The 25,084-nt window shown below is 36.8% G+C and overlaps 1 protein-coding gene across 1 annotated transcript; it reads left to right on the top strand.

Annotated features, from left to right (window-relative positions):
* The first annotated feature begins 338 nt into the window (after positions 1–338).
* On the top strand, positions 339–25,084 carry LOC133836033 (serine/threonine-protein kinase Warts). The gene is given in 10 exon segments (XM_062266310.1): positions 339–491; positions 10,097–11,164; positions 19,251–20,620; positions 20,622–20,763; positions 21,770–22,646; positions 22,705–22,825; positions 23,560–23,675; positions 23,741–23,819; positions 23,889–24,084; positions 24,152–25,084. Coding segments are annotated over 9 exon segments (3,426 nt in total). The 5' UTR covers positions 339–491; positions 10,097–11,041; the 3' UTR covers positions 24,554–25,084.

The raw sequence follows: 25,084 nt of genomic DNA, 5'->3' as shown, positions 1-25,084 counted from the left end.
CCTTTCTTTGCATTATCGATAATTCCGCGAATAACAATACTGTGACTTTGACTATCGAACGGTCACTACTATCAAAAATTACTGTAAGACCATTTGTTGTATTTTGTAACGAATAATACTAAATATTGATCATGATATACGTTGAAATCTTCTTATTACCGTGTAGGCGTTTACACTTTAACCATATTTTGTTCTTTTTTCTAAATAATAAAAACGTTTTATCAGAAATCTCATTTGTGAAGCCGAAAACTATTTTTTAAATATGTTGTCAGCAAATAAAAGTGTAACCGTTTCTAGGAACGGTTCATGGTATATTTTTCGACCAAAAACTTGTACATTTTGAGCTTCTGATTTGCGGTCACGCTGAATGTCAGTCTATCGCTCGGCCACCACGATATCGCCCATCTATTATTATTATTATTAATTAAAACAACGCAGCGCGTGGAGGTGGAGGAAAAATTGTGAAAAGTGCAAAATCGCAGCGCGTAAAGGTAAATTTAATGAAAAACGCAACGATTGCATGTGCAAACAGTGCGCGAGACGTGTGTTTTTAGCTCGAAAATTCAGTGTACTTCTCTGTTTCGTGCGTGCGTATGTGTGTGTCTCTTTTAGAGTGTGCGAGTGTGTATGTGAATGCGAGTGGAGCGTATGTGTGTGTGTGTGTCGTGTATGTACATATGTATTTCCAATTGTGCTGGTTGGCTCTGTTTCTCTTTCTAAAAAAATGAAAAATGAAAAAAAAATGCAAGAAAATCTATAAAGAAAACGCAAGCAAACGCGCAAGTGTGTGTGTGAGTGTGAAAAATCCAAAATAAAAATGCCAAATGCATGCAACAGTTTCAAGTATTTACATATTTTTCTCTTCTCACTATAATATTTCCCCAGTTCCCAGTGAGGAGCGTAAGTGTATGTGTGTGTGTGTGCGTTAGTGAGTGTGTGTGTTGCTTTTCCTAACTATGCGCCCCTCCCCACCGAAGTCGTTGCTCGCTCGCACAACATCTGCGCGCTCGTTACTTACTACAAATCGGATTAAATTCTTCAGCTGCAACTGCTTCGTTCTAGGCTGCCCTCTCTCTATCTCGTTCTCGCTCGCTCTTTACTCCCTTCTCTGCTTCCTTTTCTAGCTGCTCTCAATGTTCTATGCATGTGTGTGTGTTTGTATGCACATAATTATGACAAGCCTTCTTCCTTCTCCCCTGCCTCTCTTTATTTAAATTGCGCTCCCCCGCATTGTCCTTAACTCATCACGAGCGTCATCAGCTGCAGCTAATTACCGTAATAATTCAGGTGTCAAAACGGCGTCCGTTGTGGGCGTTTCTCAAATTCTCGCGTGCAATTTGATAAAAGAACAAGCGCGACAATTACAGCGACGTCGCTGTCAACGTCGACGTCGACGATTGCAAATTGCAATTAGAAAACGAAAAATCAAAGCAAACAAAAGGCAAAACAAGAACAAAAACAACAACAAATAGTACGACGACGACGGTAAGGCGACAAAACGCGACGAACAACTGCAGCGGTAATTTGCATATTAGGGGTATTCACAAATTGTGAGCAGAAATTCTAAATTCTATACCAAAATTTTAACAAAATTTATGAATTTTTAAAAATGAATATTGTGATTCATTTTCATGTTAATATTAAAATTTATTAGCTTATTTCAAAGAAGTATTCGCTAATTGTGACTAAAGAAAAATCAAATTATATATCATCATAATTTGGAAGTTTAAAAATATTTTAGTGATTCAGTCTCATCATATTCGCTTTTTCAAAGATAGATTACTAAATGAGAGCAAATTTTAAAGAAATTATAAAAACCATCATTGGCAATTCATTAAGTTGAACTTTCTTAGCTTTAATTAAAAGTAAACAGTAAAGTATTTTCATACTATTTTTTAAGCTCTTAAGAATGTTCAGTGTGTTTTATATATAGTCTTTATCATATTAATCACAGGAAATACATTTGTTTATTTTCACACCTTTTTAAAGATAATTTTTACAAGTTTTACAATATTCAAGATGTGCTCCCAAGTTTTTTACTTAAATTACAGTCACACTTTCTTAGGTTTTCTAAGCAAATAATTATAAAGCAATTTGTAGCAGTTTAGTTTAAACAGCAATTGTTCATTTGATATCTTGTTTTCCTTTCTAAAGACAGTTGTTTATTGTAGTTGACTACTTTTGCAAAGTCTGCAATAAATAAAAATAAATCTATTTCACTCCGCTGTCAAAATAGTGTCATATGTGTTGAAAAACAATGTTGAAATAGTAAATCAGTGAAGAATATAATAGTTATAGTAAAGTAGGCATTAAATAGATCGCAAATAAACATGAATCTATTATTAGAATCTATTTGTTCAGTAGTCTTTATAAGATAATAGTTTTAACTAAACAATTGAGTTTGTTTAATCTGTCGTACTTTGGGTTGGTTTTATTTATATTTCTAGGTAACTTTTTATCATTTTGAGATAATTTAGAATAGTATTAACATTATTAAATTAACATATTAATGAACTTTGTCATTCTAGAAATTGTTAGGTTTATTTCAAATCTTAATTATGCCTGAGTTATTCAATTTTTCATAATATTGTCCCATTTATACAAAATTGCCCACAAATGTTTTAGTTTTATTGCCAGTTTGCTTACGAGAGAAGAAGAGGAATACCCCTATTGTAAATATTATGAAAGAAAAACAACGTTTGTACAATGCAAATGTAAATATGAGAGATGCAAAATGTGGCACAAGTAACTGCAAGACAAACAACAACAACGACAACAACAAACTGCGGGTGCGCTTGTAATTAGAGGCATCAGCGACGTCGTCGCTTGGCATCTGCTGCAGTCGTTGCTCTGCTGGCAGAGGCAGAGACAGACGCTGCGACTGCGTCGGCGGCGACGGCTGCTGTGAAAAATGCGCCTCAATGTCAGTGCGACAATAATTTCTCAAGCAGCTTATTTATGAATGTTTTTGGGGACTTGTCAACTCTAAGTGGCTTTTATTTATTTGCATACAAAACTATACTATACTATAAAACTGTGTGCATTCATGAATTGTAAATGTTTTGCAATTGAATGTTACTTGTATTTTTATTTTGATTCGTATTTTTGATTTGACGTGCAAAAAGTTGCGCCAAACGACGTCAACAGCAAAAAGCAACAGCGACGCAGTCGACGTCAGCGACGACGGCGTCATCGTCAGCGACGCTGAAAATTGTTGAGATTCCATTCACATTCCAGCATGCAATTCGTAGTGGATTATAGTGCAAGAGTATGTGTATGTATGTGTGTGTGTTGTGTATGTGAATTGTAGTTGTAGTTGTGACTAGTGCTGCTGCTGCTGTTGTGGGCTGCGCCGCCTGCAGGCAGCGACTAAACAGGTGAGGCGATGTGCATGTGATCGTGTGCATTCCAAAAACACACACACACACACACAAATACATACAGATGCAGGCATGAACAGGGCAATAAATACAGTGATCTGTTGTTGTTGCTGTTGCTGCTGCTGTTGGTGCTTTTTAAAAGTAAATGAACGATAAAAAGTGACCAGGCCTGGCCAAGTCAAGTCAAGCCGGGGCTAGTTTGCTTGCCTGCTCGCTAGTTTGTTGTTGGTGGGCTGACTGGGGGCGCGGCGCTGTGGTGGGCGGTTGTCCATTGATGGCAGCAGCAACATAGTAGAGATGAAGAACTATCGATAGTACTGGGTATCGATAGTAAATGTCAGCTTATGCAAATTTAATTGTATGGATTTTTTAAATCAAATATTGGAGTTGTATTATAAATTCGAATACATACATAAAACTCAGTTTTAATTATCCAAATTTAATGTAGATTTTAATTTTAAAAATCAAGTATTGAAGTTCTGTTCTAAATTCGCATACACAAATCTCATTTTTAATTGTTTCTCATTGAGAATTTCTCAATTCTACAACTACAATTTTTAGATGAAATTATAATTGATAGAATTCTAAATTTAATTATCTCAACTTTAAATTATTATCTGAAGTTTTGCATTTGTAAATTGATCATAACTTTGAGAACTTTTCATTACATTTAATGAACATTTAATTTGAAATGTTTTCAAGTATAAATTTATCATAGTAGAGTATTATCATTGCATTTTATATTTTAAAATAAGAATTGAAAATTGATTATCAACAAAAAAAATAATAATAAGAACTGCTCTTCAATTAAAATCTTAAATTGATTATCCAATGAATTACAATTACATAAAAATTCAATTAGCCAAAATTTCGATAGTTCCATCGATAGTTTTCCATGTCTCCCCCTTGCTCTCGCCGCCACTGCTTTCGTTGACGTCGTTGTCGTCGTCGTCGTTGGCTGCTGCAAGTTGCAATCGACGAGCGACGACGACGAAAATGCAATTTAGCTCGTTTTTCTTGCTTCTTGCTTCAATTTTTTTTTTTTTTTTTGAAACATGCCTGCTGCAACTGCTTGCATACATACATTGTACGTGTTTGCCAGCGTATGAGCGAGTGTGTGTGTGTGTGTGATGAAAAAAGGGAAAACGAAACGAAAACAGAGCCGCAGCAGCAGCCAGCAGCGAGAGCAGAGCGCGCGTAGAATGGAGCAGCAAAAGCAACAGCAGCAGCCGCCTTGTGGGGATAAGTCGCCGAGGAATGCGCATTTTTGCAATAATAATCAGCAACTAATACTATTTTTATCTTCTGCCCAGCGCGAGGCTGCGCTCTGTTCACTCTGTGTGTGTGTGTGAGTGAGAATGTGTTCCTGACTCTCCCTGCGTATGTATGTGTGTGTGAGAGAGTGTGTTGTTGCTCCCCTGCAGGCTGCTTTGCTTTGCTTTTGCCTTTGCCTGTTATTCTCACTTGATCTCCTACTCTCTCTCTCTCTCTCTCTGTCTCGCTCACGCGCATTGCTCTCTTGCGCCAGCCGACTGGCATTTCTGTTATGTATTTTATTTGCTTTTGCACTTGCCTTGCATTTTGATGGCCAATTTCTTATGCTTTTTACAAGCGCACGCGACTCCCCCGCACACACACACATCAACACAGACAAACACACTCGCAGTCTCACGTATTTTTACGATCGTTTTTAGTGACGTTTAGGCAATAGAGAAACTAACTAAAAATAGGTTTTAAACATGCGCCCCATTAGCATAAAACATGCTTAACAGAGACAGAGAGAGAGAGAGGGACGGCCATCGTAACAGCTCTCTGTTATTAACTACTGCTGTTACAGCATGGGCTGCAATTTATTTATAACACACACACACACATGGAAAAATGTGTGTTAGTCTAATGTTGAATGCTTTTGCTTATAATTGCTCATAAAAATGTGTCTCAATGCGGCATATTGTCTTTCAAGTCATCCGCGCAAAAATTTGGCCGCAATTAAACAATTAAAAATTCCAATAGCGTCGCATTCAACGAGCCGCTTAATAACGCATCAAAAAAATCCCTCACAGTCTCTTGGCTATAAAGCTGACTCGCTCTCAAGCACAGACACATGCAGAAATGTGAGTGAATTGTCTATGGCCACTTCTACCCTGCACTCTAAGTGCTTTAAGGGGTATATTAGATTTGTGTAAAAAAAGGAAAAATTTTAATATTTGTAACCAAATAATGTTTAAATTCGTTTGAGGGCTACAACTGATTAGTGTCTGTGATAAGAACTGGTTAAAATATAGATTTTGGTTTGTGTCTAAGCTGAACTTATCCAAGAAATATGTTTAATAATTGAAATTTATTATTTTAAATAGTGGTAGTTGGAATTTTAAGCAACTGACGCTTATTTCAGTATCAAATGTCATAAACTATGTTGTGATAAACTTACAGCCTCCTAGCTCTTACCATTTAGTTTGCTTTGATAATTAAGTTAATGAGGAATTTTTATGGAATTTCCATTTTGCTCACTTTAAAGTATCTGCTAGTTGAGCTTGCCTAGCTGAGTTGTTTGTAAACTATCTTCTGTACAACTTGCAGCCTCCTAGCTCTTACCATTTAGTGTGCTTTGATATTGAAGTAAATGATTCAGCTATAAGAATGTTATTTATTTATTGCTTTAAAGTATATACTAGTTGAGCTTGTCTATATGAATTGTTTGTAAGCTACGTTTTGTAAAACTTGCAGCCTTCTAGCTCTTACCATTTACTGTGCTTTGATATTGAAGTCAATGATTCAGCTCTAAGAATTTTTATTAATATTGCTTTAAAGTTTTTATATAATCGAGTTGCTTGTAAAATATCTTATACTAGTCTAGCTCTTACCATTTACATTGCGTTGATAATGAAGTCAATAGTTAGCTTTGAATTGTTTTATTGAATTGCCTAGCTAAGTTGTTTGTGAACTATCGTATGTAAAAATGGCAGCCTCCCAGGTCTTACCATTTTTGTTGATGCCTTGACAGTTCAGTCTGTAAATCAGCTCAAATAATTGTTTAAATATAAAATAATTTAAATAAATGATGCTTAACAGGGTATTTGTTAGTTGAGCTTACACTTTTGCAGTCGATCTGAGTTGTTTGTATTGTTAATTAGTTATTGAATATATGTATAAATAAATACACATAGAGATATATAATTGTTTTTGTTGCGCACGCAAAAATACTTTTGCGGTATGCGTGGAATGTGAAAATTTCCAAAATTGGCACAAAAACTGTTCGCCAAGGAGGCGGGACGGGAATGGGTGTTGTTTCTACTGTTGCTGTTGTTGTTGGTGTTACGGGGGTGTGTGTGTGGGGGGGTGACGACGGGTTGGTTGGGTTGGCACATGCACAAGCTCACTAAAGCTCTGGGGGCCAAGACTGTTGACATTTGGATTTGGCGCGTGTTTGTTTATCATCCCAAGCACCTTCAGAGACTCGTTGCTTATCTCTTATTGTATACATTTATGTGTGTGTGTGTGTTTGTGTGTATACATATACATATACATCCGAAGTCTCTAAATTCAGCATTCCACAGCACTATAACAAAATGCGTAGCGTCAACAAAACAAGGCGCAAAAGTCAACTTTTGTCAACAAAATAATTAAACTCTCTTGTCGGTGCAAAAATATGTACATAAGCTAACAACAAATTTACGGGGGCCCCACACAAAAAAAATTGCCAACATTATTGTCTACTGTCATATAACATGAGTTGATGTGTCGCATTCCAAAGTCTGTTGTCTACGAACATAATAACATTAACTGTTACGCCACTGTTAAGTGTCCTCAAGCTACATGCGCATAAAACACCAATTTGAATTATGTGCTGACCTCTGACTTGCAGTTGCACAAAGAAAACCTGAATTGAGGTTTATTTGTTGTGCGAAAGAGTCAATAAAGTTATGGAAAATCTAAAGTTTAAACGTTTAAATTTGCATATTACATTAACTGAACAAGTATTTTGGTAATTAAGTTTAACAAACGTGTTGTACATTAAAAAAATAATGTTTGCAGTTGAGATATAAAATTTATTTTCTAAAGTGAATGTATTTTTAATGTAACTACACAGAAAATGCAAATTTATATTTAAAAAAAAAGGTGAAGATAAAAAAAGAATCAGAGTTAATTTGGAGATTTTCACAGTGACTATTAATAACATAATTTCCTAGTAAATAGATATCTAAAGAGGTTAAGATAGTTATTTGCTGAGTTTCGTTTAGAAAAATCTGATAAATGTGAAATTCAAATATGTATTCAAAAGTTAAACTTTAATATTTGTATTTTGGACTTGAAAGTGAATTTATTTTTAACTTAACTAACAAGACTACTTTTGAGCTTTTAAAAGATATGTTTTGAACATTAAAATTTGTATTAAAATAGTTGATTAATAGTAATAATTATATGTAGATTATATTGTTATTAAAAAAACACAAATAAATATTAAATTTAGGTATTGATTTTAAAGTATTTGTTGGTAATTAATATTTAGAGTAAGTTCGCTTCTCGTTAGAATACTTAAAATTTAAATTTTAATTGGTAACAAATACTTTAAAATCAGTACTGAAATTTAATATTTATCTGACGAGCTTTTATAAAGTTATTGATCTATTTTCTTTTTAATAAATATGTAAAAATTACTTAAAAATGTATATTGACAAGTTAGTCTCTTATTTTTATTGTAATGAATTCTTCCCTTCTCCTTGTCCAGTTTTTTTTTCTGGCTCATTAGAATGTCGTTCGTATGTATGTGTTTACATAGCTGTCTCTCTGTATGTGTGTGTGTGTTTGTGTTTGTTGCTGTTATTGCTATTCTGTTAACTCATTTGCACTTGGCACAATTCGGCGAATTTTTTCGGCATTTTCGTGTGTGTCTGCTTTGTTTACATACACGAAATTTCGCTGTGCTTTACATACATAGAGATACACATGTATCTATGTATCTGTATCTGTATCTTTATTTGTATCTATCTATCTATCTTCTGCTGCTATCGATGGTCATTTTCATAGTCAGGTGTGCACACGCCCATCCCTTGCTGCTGCCCCCCTTTTGTGTGTGTGTGTGTGTGAGTTTGTTAATGGTTCGTCATAAACTGATTTTTGAGGGAATTTCAATTTATTGGTTTCCCAGAATACGCTTATGACATAATGCGCTACTTGACGCATAAATTATGAGCAGGCGCCGCCGTCGACGTCGTCTCCACACTCAAAACTTTGCAACGCGGAAGGCAAAAGGTTGTTAAAGTGGAGTCATTTTGTTTGCCAAATCGCCGTGCAAATCATCTTGCTGAAAATGACGTTTACTGCCGTTTGCCCATTGTCTGAAACATTCCCAAACAAAATAAAACACAAAACAAAAACACAACTCGACACAAGACAACAACAACGACAACAACAAAAACAACTGTAACAAAGTGTCCAACACACAATTCTGCGGCTGTCTGCGTTTCTTTCTTCTGACTCACGTCTTCGGCATGTAAATGAGCAGTGCATGAGTGTGCGTATGACTGTGTGTGTGCGTTTAAGTGTATGTGTGTGTGTGTGCATGAGTGATGGAGCAGTTTAGTTGCCTTTAAAACGCGTCGCGTCTGCGTAGCGTGTGACAATTTTAAATACCCTTTAATTAAAGTTTTGCCTAAGTAGGGAATAACAAAGTTAACGAATGCTAAAACGAAATATTTTCATTGAAGAAAGTTTGTAATAAAGATTGCGTATACTTGATAAAAAATTACGTATACGATATGTGCATATAAAAATTAATTATGTGCTATGAAGAATACGTATACGACATGTAAACAAAGTTCCAAATTAATTTCAATGATAAAGATGTAAAATTAATGTATCTTATCTGAGTCTTAGTTGATATAATGAAAGATCTACTATTTTTTTTTAAAGTAATGATAATATATTTTAAATTTCAAAAAAATATTGCATATTGCATTTCATGTAAATCAAAAACATTAAGTTTTTTTAATTGTCAAACTCGATGAATTTTTTTTATTATAAAAAAAGTACTAAATGTCAATTAAAAATACTTTCTATTTATACTACATTTAGTATATTTTTATGATTTCTTAAATTCGATTCATTTCTAAAAAGTACTAAATTTCAATCAAAAATACTTTGTATTTATACTGCATTTAGTATATTTTTGATTCTGAAATTCGATTTTTTTTTAAAAAAAAGTACAAAATTTTTATTAAAAATACTTTTTATTTATATTGTATTTAGTATATTTTTATGATTCTTAAATTCGATTTTTTTAAATGTCACTTAAAAATGCTTTTCATATATATTGCATTTAGTATATTTTTGATGATTCTTAAATTCGATTCTTTTTTAAAAAAGTATTAAATTTAAATTAAAAATACATACTTTTTACTTAATGTCTCTTATATTCCCTAAAAATTATCTTTTTAATCATATCCAAAAATGTAATATATCTTTTAGTATTATAAAAGAGTAAAATATTAAAGTATGTATGTTTGTGCATCTGTTTACATGTTAATCTCTTCATAAATTGGTATCTTTATGTCGATCACTTTGATTTGTTTCGATGCCTACAACATTCTTACTTTGACTTTGGTTGCCTCTGCCTCTCGGCTTCTGTTTCTCTCTCTCTGTGTGTGTGTTTTGGCGTCGTCCTCATCTTCACATTTTTAGTGATTTTGTGTCTTCTGTTTTGTGTCTATTTTCAGCAAGTTGGCGACATCGATCGTGTATATTATTAATTAAAATTCCGTCAAGCCAAGCCAAGCAAAGCGGTGCGGTGTGTGAGTGCGGGCTAAATAAAATCAAAATACAAAAATACGAATAAAAAATATTTGTATTCAATTATTCAAATTCATTCATCGAGCGACTTGCAGTGTCCGCCCAAAATATTAATTTGCTATATTGCAAACATGATCATGATGACGTTGATAAGTGCCACAAATTGTGATAAAATACAAAACTGATGGAAAATCCATATGTTTATGTGATACGTGAAATACAAAAGAGAAGAAAAACAAAATAAATAAGTATGAAGATTTATAACAAACACAAAACAGAGACTTTTGCTGCTTCTGCTGCATTCAAGTGTCTGTGAATAAATTGTTGTATTTAATTTGTGCAGCAAACAAATGTTTTTTTTTTTCCGTTCGTTCGTGTGTGCTATTCTAATGCAAATGAAGTGCCTTAGTGAAGAATTTAGCGAGTGTTAAACAAAAAAAAAAAACAAAGCAAACACAATTATCTTAATTGATAACAAAAACAACATCAAAAGCAATAATAATAACAAGCATTCTTTTGGCTTAAATCAAGACAAGTAAATAGTTCACAATAACAACAACAACAACGATAAAAATTCAACAAAGTGAAGAAGCAACAGCAAATATTTCAATCACACACACACACACACAAAGCTAAATAAAAAAAAAATATATTAAGATCAAGTATTTATTTAAATACAATCACTGCTGTTGCTTTTTAAGAGTGAGTGTTGTGTTGTGTTGTGCTCTGGTGTGCGTGTGTGTGCCAGACTGCGTGTGTGTGTGTGCTGTGTGTGTGTGAGTGTCCGTGTTAGTGAGTGTGTGTGTGCGAGCGTGGAGCATTTTGTGATATGAGTGCTAAATATCACAACGAGAAGAAGCAGCAGCATAATAATGCATCCAGCGGGCGAAAAAAGGGGCGGTCGCCCCAATGATAAATACACAGCGGAAGCGCTCGAGAGCATTAAACAGGATCTAACCCGATTCGAAGTACAAAATAATCATAGAAATAATCAGGTGAGTTTCGTCAATAAATAATTACTCAAAACGTGCAGAACAAAGTTTAGCAAGTAAGAAAGTTAAGAGTATTGACTGCAAAAGACCCGTTCACATTTGATATGAATTCGTTAGGTATTCGAAGTACAAAATAATCATAGAAATAATCAGGTGATCAAAACATGCAAAGCAAAGTTTAGCAAGTAGGAAAGTTAGAGTCAAGTATTGACCGCAAAAGACCCTTTTATATTTGAAATCCATTCTATTTGGGCTCTTCTAGAAAATATGTGCATATGTTTGCCTATAGTTACGGAAATTGTGGGTAAATATCATAACTACAAATTAAACTTAAAACAAGTAAGTAAGCTTCAGTCGAGTGTACTGACAAGAGACCCTTCCCATTTTGAATAAAAGCAATATATTTTGCGGTATTATTCAAAATATACCAAATATATGCAAAAGACTAAAAATATACCGAATGGTATATGTGGTTTATCGATAAAGTACCGCATTCAAAATATACCATAGACGGCTCAATATACCAGATTGTCAGCCAAAGTAACCATACAAAAGTATTTCTTTAATAACTTCGACAATTTTTATCTGACAAAATTTCAGGAATCATAACTACTATAGTTATATTATATATACCAAAACTCTAGCTTTAAAATTACGCTTGTTATTCGAGTTTTTGATGAAACGAACTTGATCTGCGTGCAAACATAACAAATGCTGTCGAAAAAATTATAGCTCTATCTCTTATAGTCTCTGAGATCCAGTGTTTCATACGGACGGACGGACAGACACACAGACGGACAGACGGACATGGCTATATCGTCTCGACTGTTGACGCTGATCAAGAATATATATACTTTATAGGGTCGGAGATGCCTCCTTCTACCAGTTACATACATTTCCTGCCGGCACAAAGTTATAATACCCTTTTACCCTATGGGTAGCGGGTATAATTATAGTCATACGACATCATTTTAAAACAAAGCTATAGAAATTGTGTGACCATTAATTTGTAAGGAAATCGATTATTAGCATAATATAGAATGAAAGAAAAATATTAAATGAAAGAAATAATATAGATTAAGACATGAGTCAGAAGGAAAACTTGTAACAAAATAGTTAAGTCGCAAAGAAAAAACTAAATTGAAATGAACTCAACTTATTATTTCATTAAAAGTTTTTCTTTAAAGTCGAAACTTAATAACTTTATCATCAATCTGACATCTCTGTCTTTATCAGTTGAAATATAATCGCACAGACATATAAATATGATATATTGTTGCTGATTCAGAATATGTATAATTTCCACATTTTCTTTTAATTTCAATTTCTATAAATCTAATAGACCCTTTTCACTCTTTTCCCTAGAGTGAACAGGTCTAGAAATGAACTAGTTTCGTGTGCGAAACAATTTTAATAGCTGCCACTTGGTTCTGTTAGATTTACTACCAATTTAAATTGTGGCCACAATAATTACTTAGCGATAAGGTAGAGCTCATAAATAAATATGGTGCTTCCATCGAATTATAATTGTTGAGATATCAACACTTTTTTCCCCTCTTTTTTTATACAGAGAGATTTGTGAATATCAACATTTTGAACCCAATAAATAAGCTGTCAATTACGAAAAAAAGGGGGAATTTGAAGCCGTTGGGAAAGCCCATTAGTATTATCATGCTTTGAATTTTAACAGACATTCCACGCATGTTTAAGCTGATCGTAAAACAAAGCTAAGACTACGATGATTCATTTAGGGGCAAAAAAAAAAAAAACTTATAGAAATACCTTAAAAGGCAAAAGAACGTTAACACTGAGAATGGGAGCATCATAACTTACATAAAAAAGTTATCAGTTGTTTTAGTGCTTTACAAATGATGCGGCAACATTTTCCGGGCCTTGTAAAAACAGTAAAAAATACAACGAAGAAAACACGACAACTAATAAAAAATTTACAGCTAGATAAAGATAGAGCGAGACAGAAAGAGAAAAAACTGCTGCAGCAGCAGCTGCGTGGGCGACAACAACAACAAGAACAAAAACAAGTTCAGCTGGTGGCACGAGCCGGCCTAAAAGTTGTTCACCTGATGCACACGTAATAATACATCAATGTTGGCCAAGACATTTGTCAAATGGCGTGGGAGAGACAGGAGTTGAATTAGAAAAAAAACCAAAAAGAAAAAAAAATACTGAAAATTGTTTGGCTACCAAAGTAGAAGATGTGTGGGAGTCTCTCTATGCATGTGTGTGTGTGTTTTGTACGTGCTAAATATAAATGCAGAGAGCTTGAAATGAAATTAATGAACTGCCAACGAAATGCAATTGACCTTCTGCCATTACACACACACACACGCACGCACACATGAGAGCGGGCAGTTGAGTGGGCGGCTCTCTGGCAGACATCATGTCCAGCCATGTCGCTCTCTCACTCTCTCTCTTCGCACTCTTTGCATGTGTGTGTGTGATCACCCTGGATATGAAGCATTGACGTCACAGCCTTCAAAAGCTCCCAACAGGCGTGTTAATGAGAGAACATTACGAAAAGAGAGCGCTTAGCAAAAAAGCACAAACAAAGAGAGCACGCAAATACAAAGAGCGTGTTATGCATTTGTTAAACAATTTTTAATTTGGCAACAACTTGCACAAAAAAAAAAAAGAATATAATAATTTATAAACGATTTTTGCTCTCTGCTTTATCGATGGCTGCAAACGCCTCGAGCTAAGCAAGTGCAGCAAAGGAGAAAGACAGAGAGAGAAAGAGAGGGAGAAAGAGGCAGCGTCATGGCTGGCCAGCAATAAAAATGCTTAAATATGATCTGACGGGTCATTAATTTAAAATTTTACGATTCCCACTGCCAGCTACTGTTTGTGCGATTGTAAATTATGATCGAGCGTTCGCAACATACGATTAGCCAGCATTCCTGCGGCTAAGCTCGGCTCTCGAACCGTTCTAACCGTAAGCCAACGAAGAGTGAGAGAAAGAAAGAAAGAGCGAGAGGGAGACTGAAGGAGGCAGGCCGCAAGTCTTTTGGGCCATAAAAAAATGTTTCGCTGACGGGATGCGGCAAATTGTTATGACCAGGCCCGATGCATTGACAGTTGGAATTTAATGCCAAAATATCCATCGAGTGCCGCCTTCAGGGGCATTTTGCATTTATCATTTTGCACATTTTCGAACAACTTTCGCTGTGGCCCGCTTGGCTAATTGGTTATGCTGCACACACTAAATAGTCGCAGGCGCATAATCTGCTCATATATAGCACAAAATTGTGGCATGCCCCATGCCATATGTGGCGAAACAATAAATAAATACAATTTATTCATGGCTCGCTCAACACTTTCGGCGGCCATATTCACGCCCACGCTTCTTTTAAACGGACAGACGGACGTTTTAGCCATCATCATCATCGTCGTTGTTGTTGGTTCGGGAGCGCAATAGACGCCGGCGGCTACCATAAAGCGATCGTGCCGCATTTGACAATGCTATAAATATCAAATGGCAGCGTGTCTAGTGCAGACATGAAGCAGCCGCAGCCCAACACGAGTTCAAACCAAATTTAGACAAAATAGTCCATCAAATATCTAAGAATTAAGCGAAGAAATACCCTGTAAATAGCCCCAAGATCATCTAAGATCAAATTAGAAAACACATTGGGTGAAAAATGTGTATGAAAATCTTCAAATCAAATCTCTTAGCTTGAAAACTTATTTCCTGATTCATTGAAAGGGTACATAAGATAAAAATAACTTAAGAAGCGCATTTTACAAAATAAATTACATTCTTAATCTCTGATCCTTTGCTCTCATATGGTTTAAAAAATTTCCTTGCTTAAAAAACGGATTTGATACATTAATTGTGTTCCTAATTCTTCCCGATTTATAGAAGTTTATTCCAACTTTAAAAGTAGCTTTATAAGAGTATGGTAAAAAGTAAACTATGTTTCCAATCCCTAGTCTTTAGCTCTCAAATTGTCTGAGAAAAATGTCTTTAAGCAGATGGACAGACAGGCAGACGGATGACTAAATTGATAAATATTAACTAAAGAATTTTTCAGTTAACTTGAAAACTTCATAAATCTGTTTTACTGCTACAAAGTTTTCAGTTAACCCTAAATTTTCATTCCGATTTTCTATTACAAACACTTGCTCTAAACTATCATACCCCTTTTGAGTGCTGTATCCAGGGTATTAAAAGTATTTTGGTTAAAAACCTTACGTAGAACTAATTAAAATAACAAAACGATCAAGATAAATATTTGTGAGACGCCAACGCCAGCGTCGTCGACAGTGGGCTAAATGACAATATAAAAATTAAAATCAATATGGCTAACACAATAAGAAATATGCATAAATAAATTAGCCAGAGCCCCCAAACGAAAAAGCAATAAACCTTAACAATGTATTTCGCCTTCCCTTGCTCCGCAAAGCTCAACTCAGCTCAGCTCAAGTGATCAGCTTTATATTTATTTATTTTATTTTGGGTGTAGACTGACTCGTAACCGACTCGTGTTGTACAGGGTATTACGTATACATATGTAATCCGGCCTTTAAGCCTAATTGGTTGTCATAAGCCCTGAAGCTATTTTTATAAATCGCGCATACAATGTCTACGAAAAGTATGTGTACGTGTAGAAAAAGAAGGCCATCGACGAAATGTATGTTGATCAAGCATAAATTGATTACGTTGCGTTGATCGATTCGTAGTTTTTCCCACGTTCCATTTGATATCGTTTAATTAAAATACAATTTTGCGGTATGCATTGTGTTTGTGAGTCAGCTAAGCTAAAGAATATCGACTTCCTATTGAATGTTTGTTTTCATTTATGGCTATTCTTGGAATTAGTTTTGAAGTTATGATAAGGTAAACAACATTTGAATGCTTAATATTTATGTCAATAAATAAGTATTGCGTATTTAGCAGTCATTAATTTTAATATATAGAATTAAAGTTTATTTTAAATGATTAATTTCGAAACCTTGTCAAAGTACAAGCTGAAATTATAAAGCATTAGTTCTTTTAAAGCTATTTAAATATGTATTTTATTTAATGGCATAAGAAGGTTCTATTTATAATGAAATTATGGGCGTAAGAATGTTCTATCTATAAAGCTATTTAAATATAATTTTTATTTAAAAGGCTTTAAAATTTTATATCTTTCTTTTTTGTATATATTCATTAAATAATGGACTTCCTTATGAGGTACAAACTCTTCAGTCGAATAGCTTCCACTCGAAAGTGATCCACAATAATTTGCATGCTAATCTATTATAATAATCGTCCTCATTTTGGTTTCAATAGAATTCCCCATTTTGGAGACTGTCCAGATTTCGCATAATGCGTTTCGCAAAAGATTCCCTGGGGTGCAATTTGTATTTAATTTACGCGATTTTTCCGTGCGACGTGTCGCTATTTTACTAGGAATTCTCACCTAAATAAATACGTACATAAATATATGCATACCTATATATAAATATATATATCATTTTCAGTGGAAGAGTCTGCAACAACAAAATCAAACGACCAAAAAAAGAACATTGGCCCGTCTCTAATAATAACAAAAGGCAACAGCAACAGCAAAATGTTTGACTGTTCTTTGGTATAGCATTCCCCAAAGTATACACAGATACAGATATATATATATATATATAGCATTATATATGTATTGTATGTGTCTATTTGGCAGTTGCCAAGAATTTTGATGTATTTTTTGGCGTTGTGCGCGATTTTTGGCCAAATTATGTATATGCCAAAAGAAAATCCCAAAAATATTCCAAATTCCCCCGCGGACAAGTTGAATATTATCATCTAAGAGAGATGATACGTATGTACATACACATATATAAATCTGTATATATAGTATTGTCAGGTTCAAAGTTATTTCGGTCAAGGTGATAAATTGGCCCTTGTGTATTTTATTTTATTTTTTCTATGCTTGTTTTTTTTTTCTTTTTGGTTTATGGCCAATTGCAGTGGCAAACGCTTAAGTGGATTAGCGAAAGTGTTTACCCGCCCCCCTCAAACGTCGACTCACCACAAATCCAATTTATTTTATTTCATTTGAAGATTTCGCGTTGCAAATTTTGTTGTGCTGCCCGTGGGCGTAACTTTGTGTTGTGCTGCGAGAAGGGGCGGAGGGGGAAAGAGATGTGAGGAGGCATGTCTAACAGCTGATTTAGTGCGCTCATTGGCTTTCGCTAATTTGCCGTCAATTGGTTTGCTTGTAAGACGACGACGACGACGATGGATAGATGAAGACGACAAAAACGCGTCGAATAGTCTGCTGGGGGTCTTTTGTTGGGTTTCGACGTCCTTGGTTTTAATTAGTCGGGTCGCGCATTAAACGTACGCCCACTTGATATAACAAAAAAAACACAGATAAACATCTGCATGTATTTCTAGGTAATGAGGTGGATGAGACTAAATAAAATCAACAAACAAATTAGTTTCATAAGAAATAAAGAGTTGATTTATATAAATCTGTTTGCTGAGGAGTATCTTTCAGTCAGTCACTCAATCAATTCCGAAAGCGGCGCAAATTCTGGGAATTTTACTTAATCAGTTGCGAAAACTCTAAAATCGAAATAAAAATAGTTCTTTATGGGCGTTTTTTGTGCAGATTAACAGCGAGTGTAATGTTAAGAATCTTCATGAGACAACATTGCTTTAGATTGTGATTATTTTATGTGCATACATTATCTCTTGTCACGTTGCCATCACAAAATTTACGACCATCACTCATACAAAGTCAGGCAGACAGTGTGACCATTAATGGTATATTATACATACATACATACATACGTTTATACGTTTTGGTATTAAAATACTGTTGCCTTGCGGGCAGAGTCAAACTGTGAGGATCAGTCACAAAAAGAAAGAGACGATGATGTAGTAGCCATCAAAAGAATGCGTAAAACGGGTAGCAGCACCACAAACAACAAGAACAACAACAACTACAACAACAATAATAATAAAAGCAGCAGCACAGTGCACACACAAACAAACACACACACACTCACTCACACTGAAGGTTGCCTCTGTTTCTGTTGTTTGCTGCAATCTGTCAGCCGGCGATCGCTTTGCTGCCATTGTTGTTGTTTGCTTCACGCTCTCTCACTCTCTCTCTCTGTGTCTCTTCTTTGCCTGGCTCTCTCCCTGTGTGTAGTATCTTTTGTGGCTGTGTGTGCTCCTGACTTTTAGGAATTTCTCAGCGATGGCAAGAATTTGATTTCATTGCTTTGGCCGCGGCGTTTCTTGTGCCTTTTGTTTTAGGCGCTGTTCGCATTTTTGTTTTTATTTTGTATGCGCGCCTTTTGTTTAGTTTTCGAACAGATCCAAACACACACACATGTGATCAGGCGTATGTAAATACACAAGCAAACGTTTCTCACAGCAGTGTGGAATGCTGTCCCTGTGCCAGGGGCGTAGACTGTGAGTGAAAGGGGTAGAAATTATAGTAATCGATTATGCAATGTATGAAACTTATAGATATAGGCCAATAGTAAAATATTGAACAACTTCATCGATTACTAAGAACGTTTAGTTTGTCAGTAATCTCATTTAAAATGATCGATCTATATTGAAATATTTGAAATTATTTTATGGATTAAACGATACATTCATATTTCAAAAATTGAGATGGCCAACATTAAATTTGGTAGTAATGTATGTAGATCGTTAACCCATAGTAAAATATTAAAATAATTGAAATTATAGTAATCGATTAGCGATGTATGAAACTTATCGACATATCGATAAGTAAGAACGTTTAGTTTGTCAGTAATCTCATTTAAAGTAATCGATATATAGTGAAATTATTTGATGGATGAAATCTAACGACCTATCGAAACATATTTCATAAATTGAGATGGACAACATTAATCTTGGTAGTAATGTAGATCGATAACCCATATTAAGATATTAAACTAATTGATCGATAACTACTTGAGAACGTTTAGTTTGTCAGTAATCGAATTTAAGTATTTGAAATGATTTGCTTTTTATAAGATTGCATGATGTTTAATAGTAATGAGGCTTATTTCTTGACTTAAATTTAATCCCATGACTTATCGATCACTTCTCCATTTCCCCTTACAGAATTATACACCTCTGCGATATACCGCCGCGAATGGTCGTAACGATGGAACCGATTACCACCATGCAAAGCTGGCACTGGAGCCGCTGGCGTCGGCGTCACCCTCGTCACCGGGCGATGTCATCGTACCCGCCTCCTCAACGTCGATCGCCGGCCCCGTGCCTGTTGGCGTCGGCGTCGGTGTCGTCCTGCCCTCGGCCAACGGACATGTGCCAAAGATAATCAACGCTCTGATACCGCCCAAGCTAATACGCAAACCGAGCATCGAGCGTGAGACCCAAACGCATTATCTACGCTGCAGTCCAGCGCTCGATTCCGGAGCCGGCAGCTCACGGTCCGACAGTCCGCATTCGCATACGCATCAGCAGTTGAGCGGACGCGGCAGCACCGGCCAATATTCGCCCTCTCCCAGCAGCTTCAGCGATGCAGCGCCGCCAGCGCCACCGCCACGCAATCCCACCGGCGTCGGTGGCAGCAACAGCAGCTCGGCAACGCCGCCACCGCCAGCCCCAAACAGCAGCAATCAGATGTTCAAACGTCGCTCGCCAGCACTGAATCGACCCGCAGCCATTGCACCGCCGAGCAATTGTGCCGCCACACGTGGCACGTCGCCGGTGATACCGCAAAACGGTGGCAAGACGACGCAACAGCAGCTCAGCCAACAGATGAAGGCCCTCAGCCTGTACCAGCAGCAACAGCAGCAGCAGAGCGCCAACAGTGGAGCTGTCGGCGCCGAGCCACCGCCGCCGTACATGATCAACACGGTGGTGGTGAATGCCGCACCACCGCCGCCCAGTTACACCGCCTCGATGCAGTCCCGACAATCGCCCACGCAATCCCAGCAATCGGACTATCGCAAATCCCCCAGCAGCGGCATCTATTCGGCCACCTCGGCGGGATCGCCGAGTCCCATCACCGTCAGCAACGCCAGCGGCATTCTGCCAGCCAGCGCGGGCGTGGCACGCCCCCAGCCACGGGTGTATCAGGCACGCACCCAGCAACCGATCATCATGCAGAGCGTCAAGTCGACGCAAGTCCAGAAACCGGTGTTGCAAACCGCAGTGGCGCCTCAATCGCCGGTCAGCGCCTCGGCGAGCAATTCACCGGTTCATGTGCTCGCCGCACCGCCTTCGTATCCCCAGAAATCGGCTGCCGTGGTGCAGCAGCAACAGCAGGCCGCAGCTGCCGCTCAACAGCTGGTTGCACCGCAACCGATTGTGGTTCAGGGCGCCGTGAAGCCGCCAGCGCCAACAACACCGCCACTGATAGCTGCCGCCTTGAATGGTGCTGTTGTGGTGGGTGGTAAGGGGGGGAGCATGGAACCGCCTTCGTATGCCAAGAGCATGCAGGCCAAGGCAGCCACGACGCCGCAGCCAGCAGCAGCAGCAGCAACAACAGCAACAGCAGCAGCAACAACAACAGCAGCAACAGTTGCAGGCGTTGCGAGTGCTCCAGGCGCAGCAACAACAGCAGCAGCAGCTGCAGCAACAACAACTCCAACAGCAACAGCAAAAGGTAAGTAAATGAAGTAAAGTTTATATTGGTTATATGCTACAGTGGAAAAAGTGAATAGAATTTTATTTAATTTAAAATTGAGTGTGGAAAAGTGAATAGAATTTGATTTAGTTTAAAATTGAGTGTGGAAAAAGTGAATAGGAATTTATTTAGTTTGACTTAATGAGTGTGGAAAAAGTGAATAGGAATTTATTTAGTTTAAAATTGAGGTTTTATAAAAAATAATCAATTGATTCTCGACTATTTAAATAATGTTTACGCAACAATGAAAACAATTTAAAATTTAAAAGTATTTATCATAAAAAGATCTCAGAATTTCTTGTAACTTTTACAAGTTAATTCCATTTTTATTCTAGAGTTTTTCTAACCAATTTTTTCGATCGCTTTTAAGCAATAATTGTGTTAAAAAGAATGTATCATAGAGTTCTTATTTCTTTCTTTATTCTTATTGTTTTTCTTCAATTTATATTGTATTTCAACAATATTCCTTGAAGTTTTTTATTCAGAATATCTTATACATTTTGAATGTAAATTCCATTTTTATTCTATTTTTTCATGAAATAAATTTAAGTTGCCTTTAAGCAATAATTGCGCTAAAAAGATCTTTAGTTTGTCATATAAGCAATTGCTTTATCATCAAATTCATTAGAATAAAAGTAAATTTGATTTTTATACATTCATTAACACTGAAAACTAAACCTTAAAAGAAAAGTTTACACTTTGAAAATATGTTCTATTTGAATAGAAATTCTGGTTTACATTTCACCTTATTAAAGTCATTAAATTGTGTTCTTAACATAACGCTTTAATAAGACATCCTTATATATGAAAAGGCGATGATTATGTTGAACCCCAGATATAATTGTTTCAATCGTTCCTTCATTATTCCTTATACAGTTCATAGTAGATAAAGTTGCTCTAAAAAAAGAATTGTAGCATATAACCGATATTCTCTGTAATTACTTTATCAAAGACTGCGACTAATATTTCTTCACTTTGCTTGCAGCAATCGATGTCGGTCAGCAGCAACGGTAATGTGGCAGTGAATCGACAGCTGCCGCCTCCGCCGCCGTATCAAAGTGCACGCGTCACGACGCCCGAGTTGGCCAACAGCAGCAGCAACAACAACCTGCCAGCTGAGCTCAAATCCGCCTCCAACAACAATAATAACAATAACAACAACAGCAACAACAATAACATACAGATAAGCAACAGCAACTTGGCCACAACGCCACCAATACCGCCAGCCAAATACAGCGGTGGCAGTGGCAACGGCAACAGTTCGAGTGGCAGCAATGGATCGACGAATGCGTCCCAAGCTGCCGCCTGCAAGAAGATCAAACATGCATCGCCGATACCCGAAAGGAAGCAAATCTCCAAGGAGAAGGAAGAGGAGCGCAAAGAGTTTCGCATTCGGCAATATTCGCCGCAAGCGTTCAAGTTCTTCATGGAGCAGCACATTGAGAATGTCATCAAATCGTATCGTCAGCGGACGTTCCGCAAAAATCAGCTGGAGAAGGAAATGCTGAAAGTGGGACTCTCGGATGAGACACAAATCGAGATGCGTAAGATGCTGAATCAAAAGGAATCCAACTACATACGCCTGAAGCGAGCCAAGATGGACAAGAGCATGTTTGTCAAGATCAAACCAATTGGTGTGGGCGCCTTTGGGGAGGTGACGCTTGTGCGCAAAATCGACACATCGAATCATTTGTATGCAATGAAGACGCTGCGCAAAGCGGACGTACTCAAGCGCAATCAGGTGGCGCATGTGAAAGCCGAACGTGATATTCTGGCCGAGGCCGACAACAATTGGGTTGTCAAGCTCTACTATAGTTTTCAGGATAAGGATAATTTATATTTCGTAATGGATTACATACCCGGTAAGCTTTAGTCACAAACTTATTGAAGATCTTTACTAATTATGCATTTCCTTTGCAGGTGGCGATCTGATGTCGCTGCTCATCAAGCTGGGCATCTTTGAGGAACCGCTGGCACGTTTCTACATCGCTGAGGTCACCTGCGCCGTCGACAGCGTGCATAAAATGGGCTTTATCCACAGGTGCGTCACGGCGTTTATTATGTTTATTTGCCGACGCTGGCTATCTACGAAAGTTCTAAACAAACTCTAGGCAATGTAAATTTAGCTGCCTTAGATGTTACAGTATAGCGAGATTTATAGAAAGACAAAAAGATATAGAGATTTAGCAAAACATACATCATGCCATGTCAATATGTACCTGACAAACATCTATATACATATAGTATTTGATAAGGTCGGAAATGCCAGATTCTGCATTCAACTGTATTTTAGTTAGACTTCTTATAGCTAGTTCTGTTCTATGTATCTAATCTTTAATATTTGAACTCTTTTTGCTAATGTCGAGATAGTTTTTTGTCGTCCAAAAGCTGTTTCAAATTACTGCATTTAAAAAGAGCTGCTCTATGGTAGATCTTGTTTTTATAGTCTCTGAGTTGTATTTAAGATTTTGCGATTATGAAAATATCTTTGTTAAATAATTTGGTATTTAAAACATGAAATCAAGTTGATGCTTCTCTTACTATTTACACTGTAAGGCAGCTTTTTCTGCAGTTGAAATTGTGGAAACCATTAGATAAAAGACTACAATAATCATCTCTTTATTTACTTATTTATTTTACTATCAACTTAAATGAAATATTAAGAAGCTAAGTTCTTGCTATATGTAGTGCTGTCTGCTCATGGCTTAGATTAAATTATCTTTTTAATTTATAGACTATCCATTTAATAATCTATTATTATTCTACCTACTACAGGGACATCAAGCCTGACAACATACTCATCGATCGGGATGGACACATAAAGCTCACCGATTTCGGTCTTTGCACTGGCTTTAGATGGACGCACAACTCCAAATACTACCAGGAGAACGGTTGGTTCTACTTAATAAATCAAATTTAATCCAATTTCACTTACTAATTTCTTTTTGTTTTATAGGCAATCATTCGCGACAGGACTCAATGGAGCCTTGGGAGGAATACTCGGAGAATGGTCCCAGGCCCACAGTGCTGGAGCGGTGCGTTTACCTCAAATTTGCTACTTAATTGAGTATGTTTCTTAAATATTGTATTTCCTATTTAAATAGGCGACGCATGCGCGATCACCAAAGAGTTCTGGCGCACTCGCTGGTCGGCACACCCAACTATATAGCACCCGAGGTGCTAGAACGCAGCGGTTACACGCAATTGTGCGATTACTGGAGCGTGGGCGTCATTCTCTATGAGATGCTGGTGGGTCAGCCACCTTTTCTGGCCAACAGTCCAATGGAGACGCAACAAAAGGTGATCAATCGGAAGCGTAATGCTCTCTGGCAGACTTGACTAATAAATATGCTTAATGCTTTTATAGGTCATAAATTGGGAAAAGACGCTTCACATACCACCGCAGGCGCAACTCACACGGGAGGCAACGGATTTAATACGACGGCTTTGCGCCTCGTCGGATAAACGACTGGGCAAGAGTGTGGACGAGGTGAAGGGCCACGAGTTCTTCAAGGGCATTGATTTTGCGGATATGCGCAAGCAGAAGGCACCGTATATACCGGAGATTAAACATCCCACGGATACGTCCAACTTTGATCCCGTTGATCCAGATAAGCTGCGCTCGAATGATTCCAATTTGAGCAGTGGCGATGATATCGATCTGAATGATAGGCAATTCCATGGATTTTTCGAATTTACCTTTAGACGATTTTTCGATGATCGGCAGCAGCCGGACATGACGGATGATCAGGCGCCGGTCTATGTCTGATCTCGCTCCTATACTACATACACACATATACATACATACAAACAATCATTGTTAGTCAAATAGTCACAAAACGAAACATTGGGAACAGAAAACAGCATGTTAACAGAGACTGCAAGCAGTGCAAGCGTTAACAGCGGCGCTGTTAAGTCACACACATGTTAACATTGCAACAGCAGCGCTGTTAAGTCAGACATTTAACAGTCACTAGATTAACAGCGCGCATTAGCAGCTGCGCTGTTAAGTCAGCCTGTCTGCACATGTTAACAGCAGCGCTGTTAAAAGTCTTCAGTTTTTTATATGAAATATTTTTCATTTAGCGTTTTTAGTGGAATTTGTTGCCAAAAAAGGAAAAGTTGAGGCACTTATGAGCAAGATGATGTTTACAATTTGGCATATCTATATTTTTAATGTAGTCGTTATTGCAACTGGCACACACACATCAATATTTATATACAAAAAAAAACGTAGAAAAAGAACAAAAAAAAAAAATTATATACAAATGGTTAGAAAGGGACTACACATATACATATA

This window comes from Drosophila sulfurigaster, chromosome 2R (genome assembly GCF_023558435.1).
Source record: "Drosophila sulfurigaster albostrigata strain 15112-1811.04 chromosome 2R, ASM2355843v2, whole genome shotgun sequence".
Lineage (NCBI taxonomy): Eukaryota > Metazoa > Arthropoda > Insecta > Diptera > Drosophilidae > Drosophila > Drosophila sulfurigaster.
The sequence above is the reverse complement of the archived record's forward strand: the minus strand, read 5'-3'. Positions and strand labels throughout refer to the sequence as shown.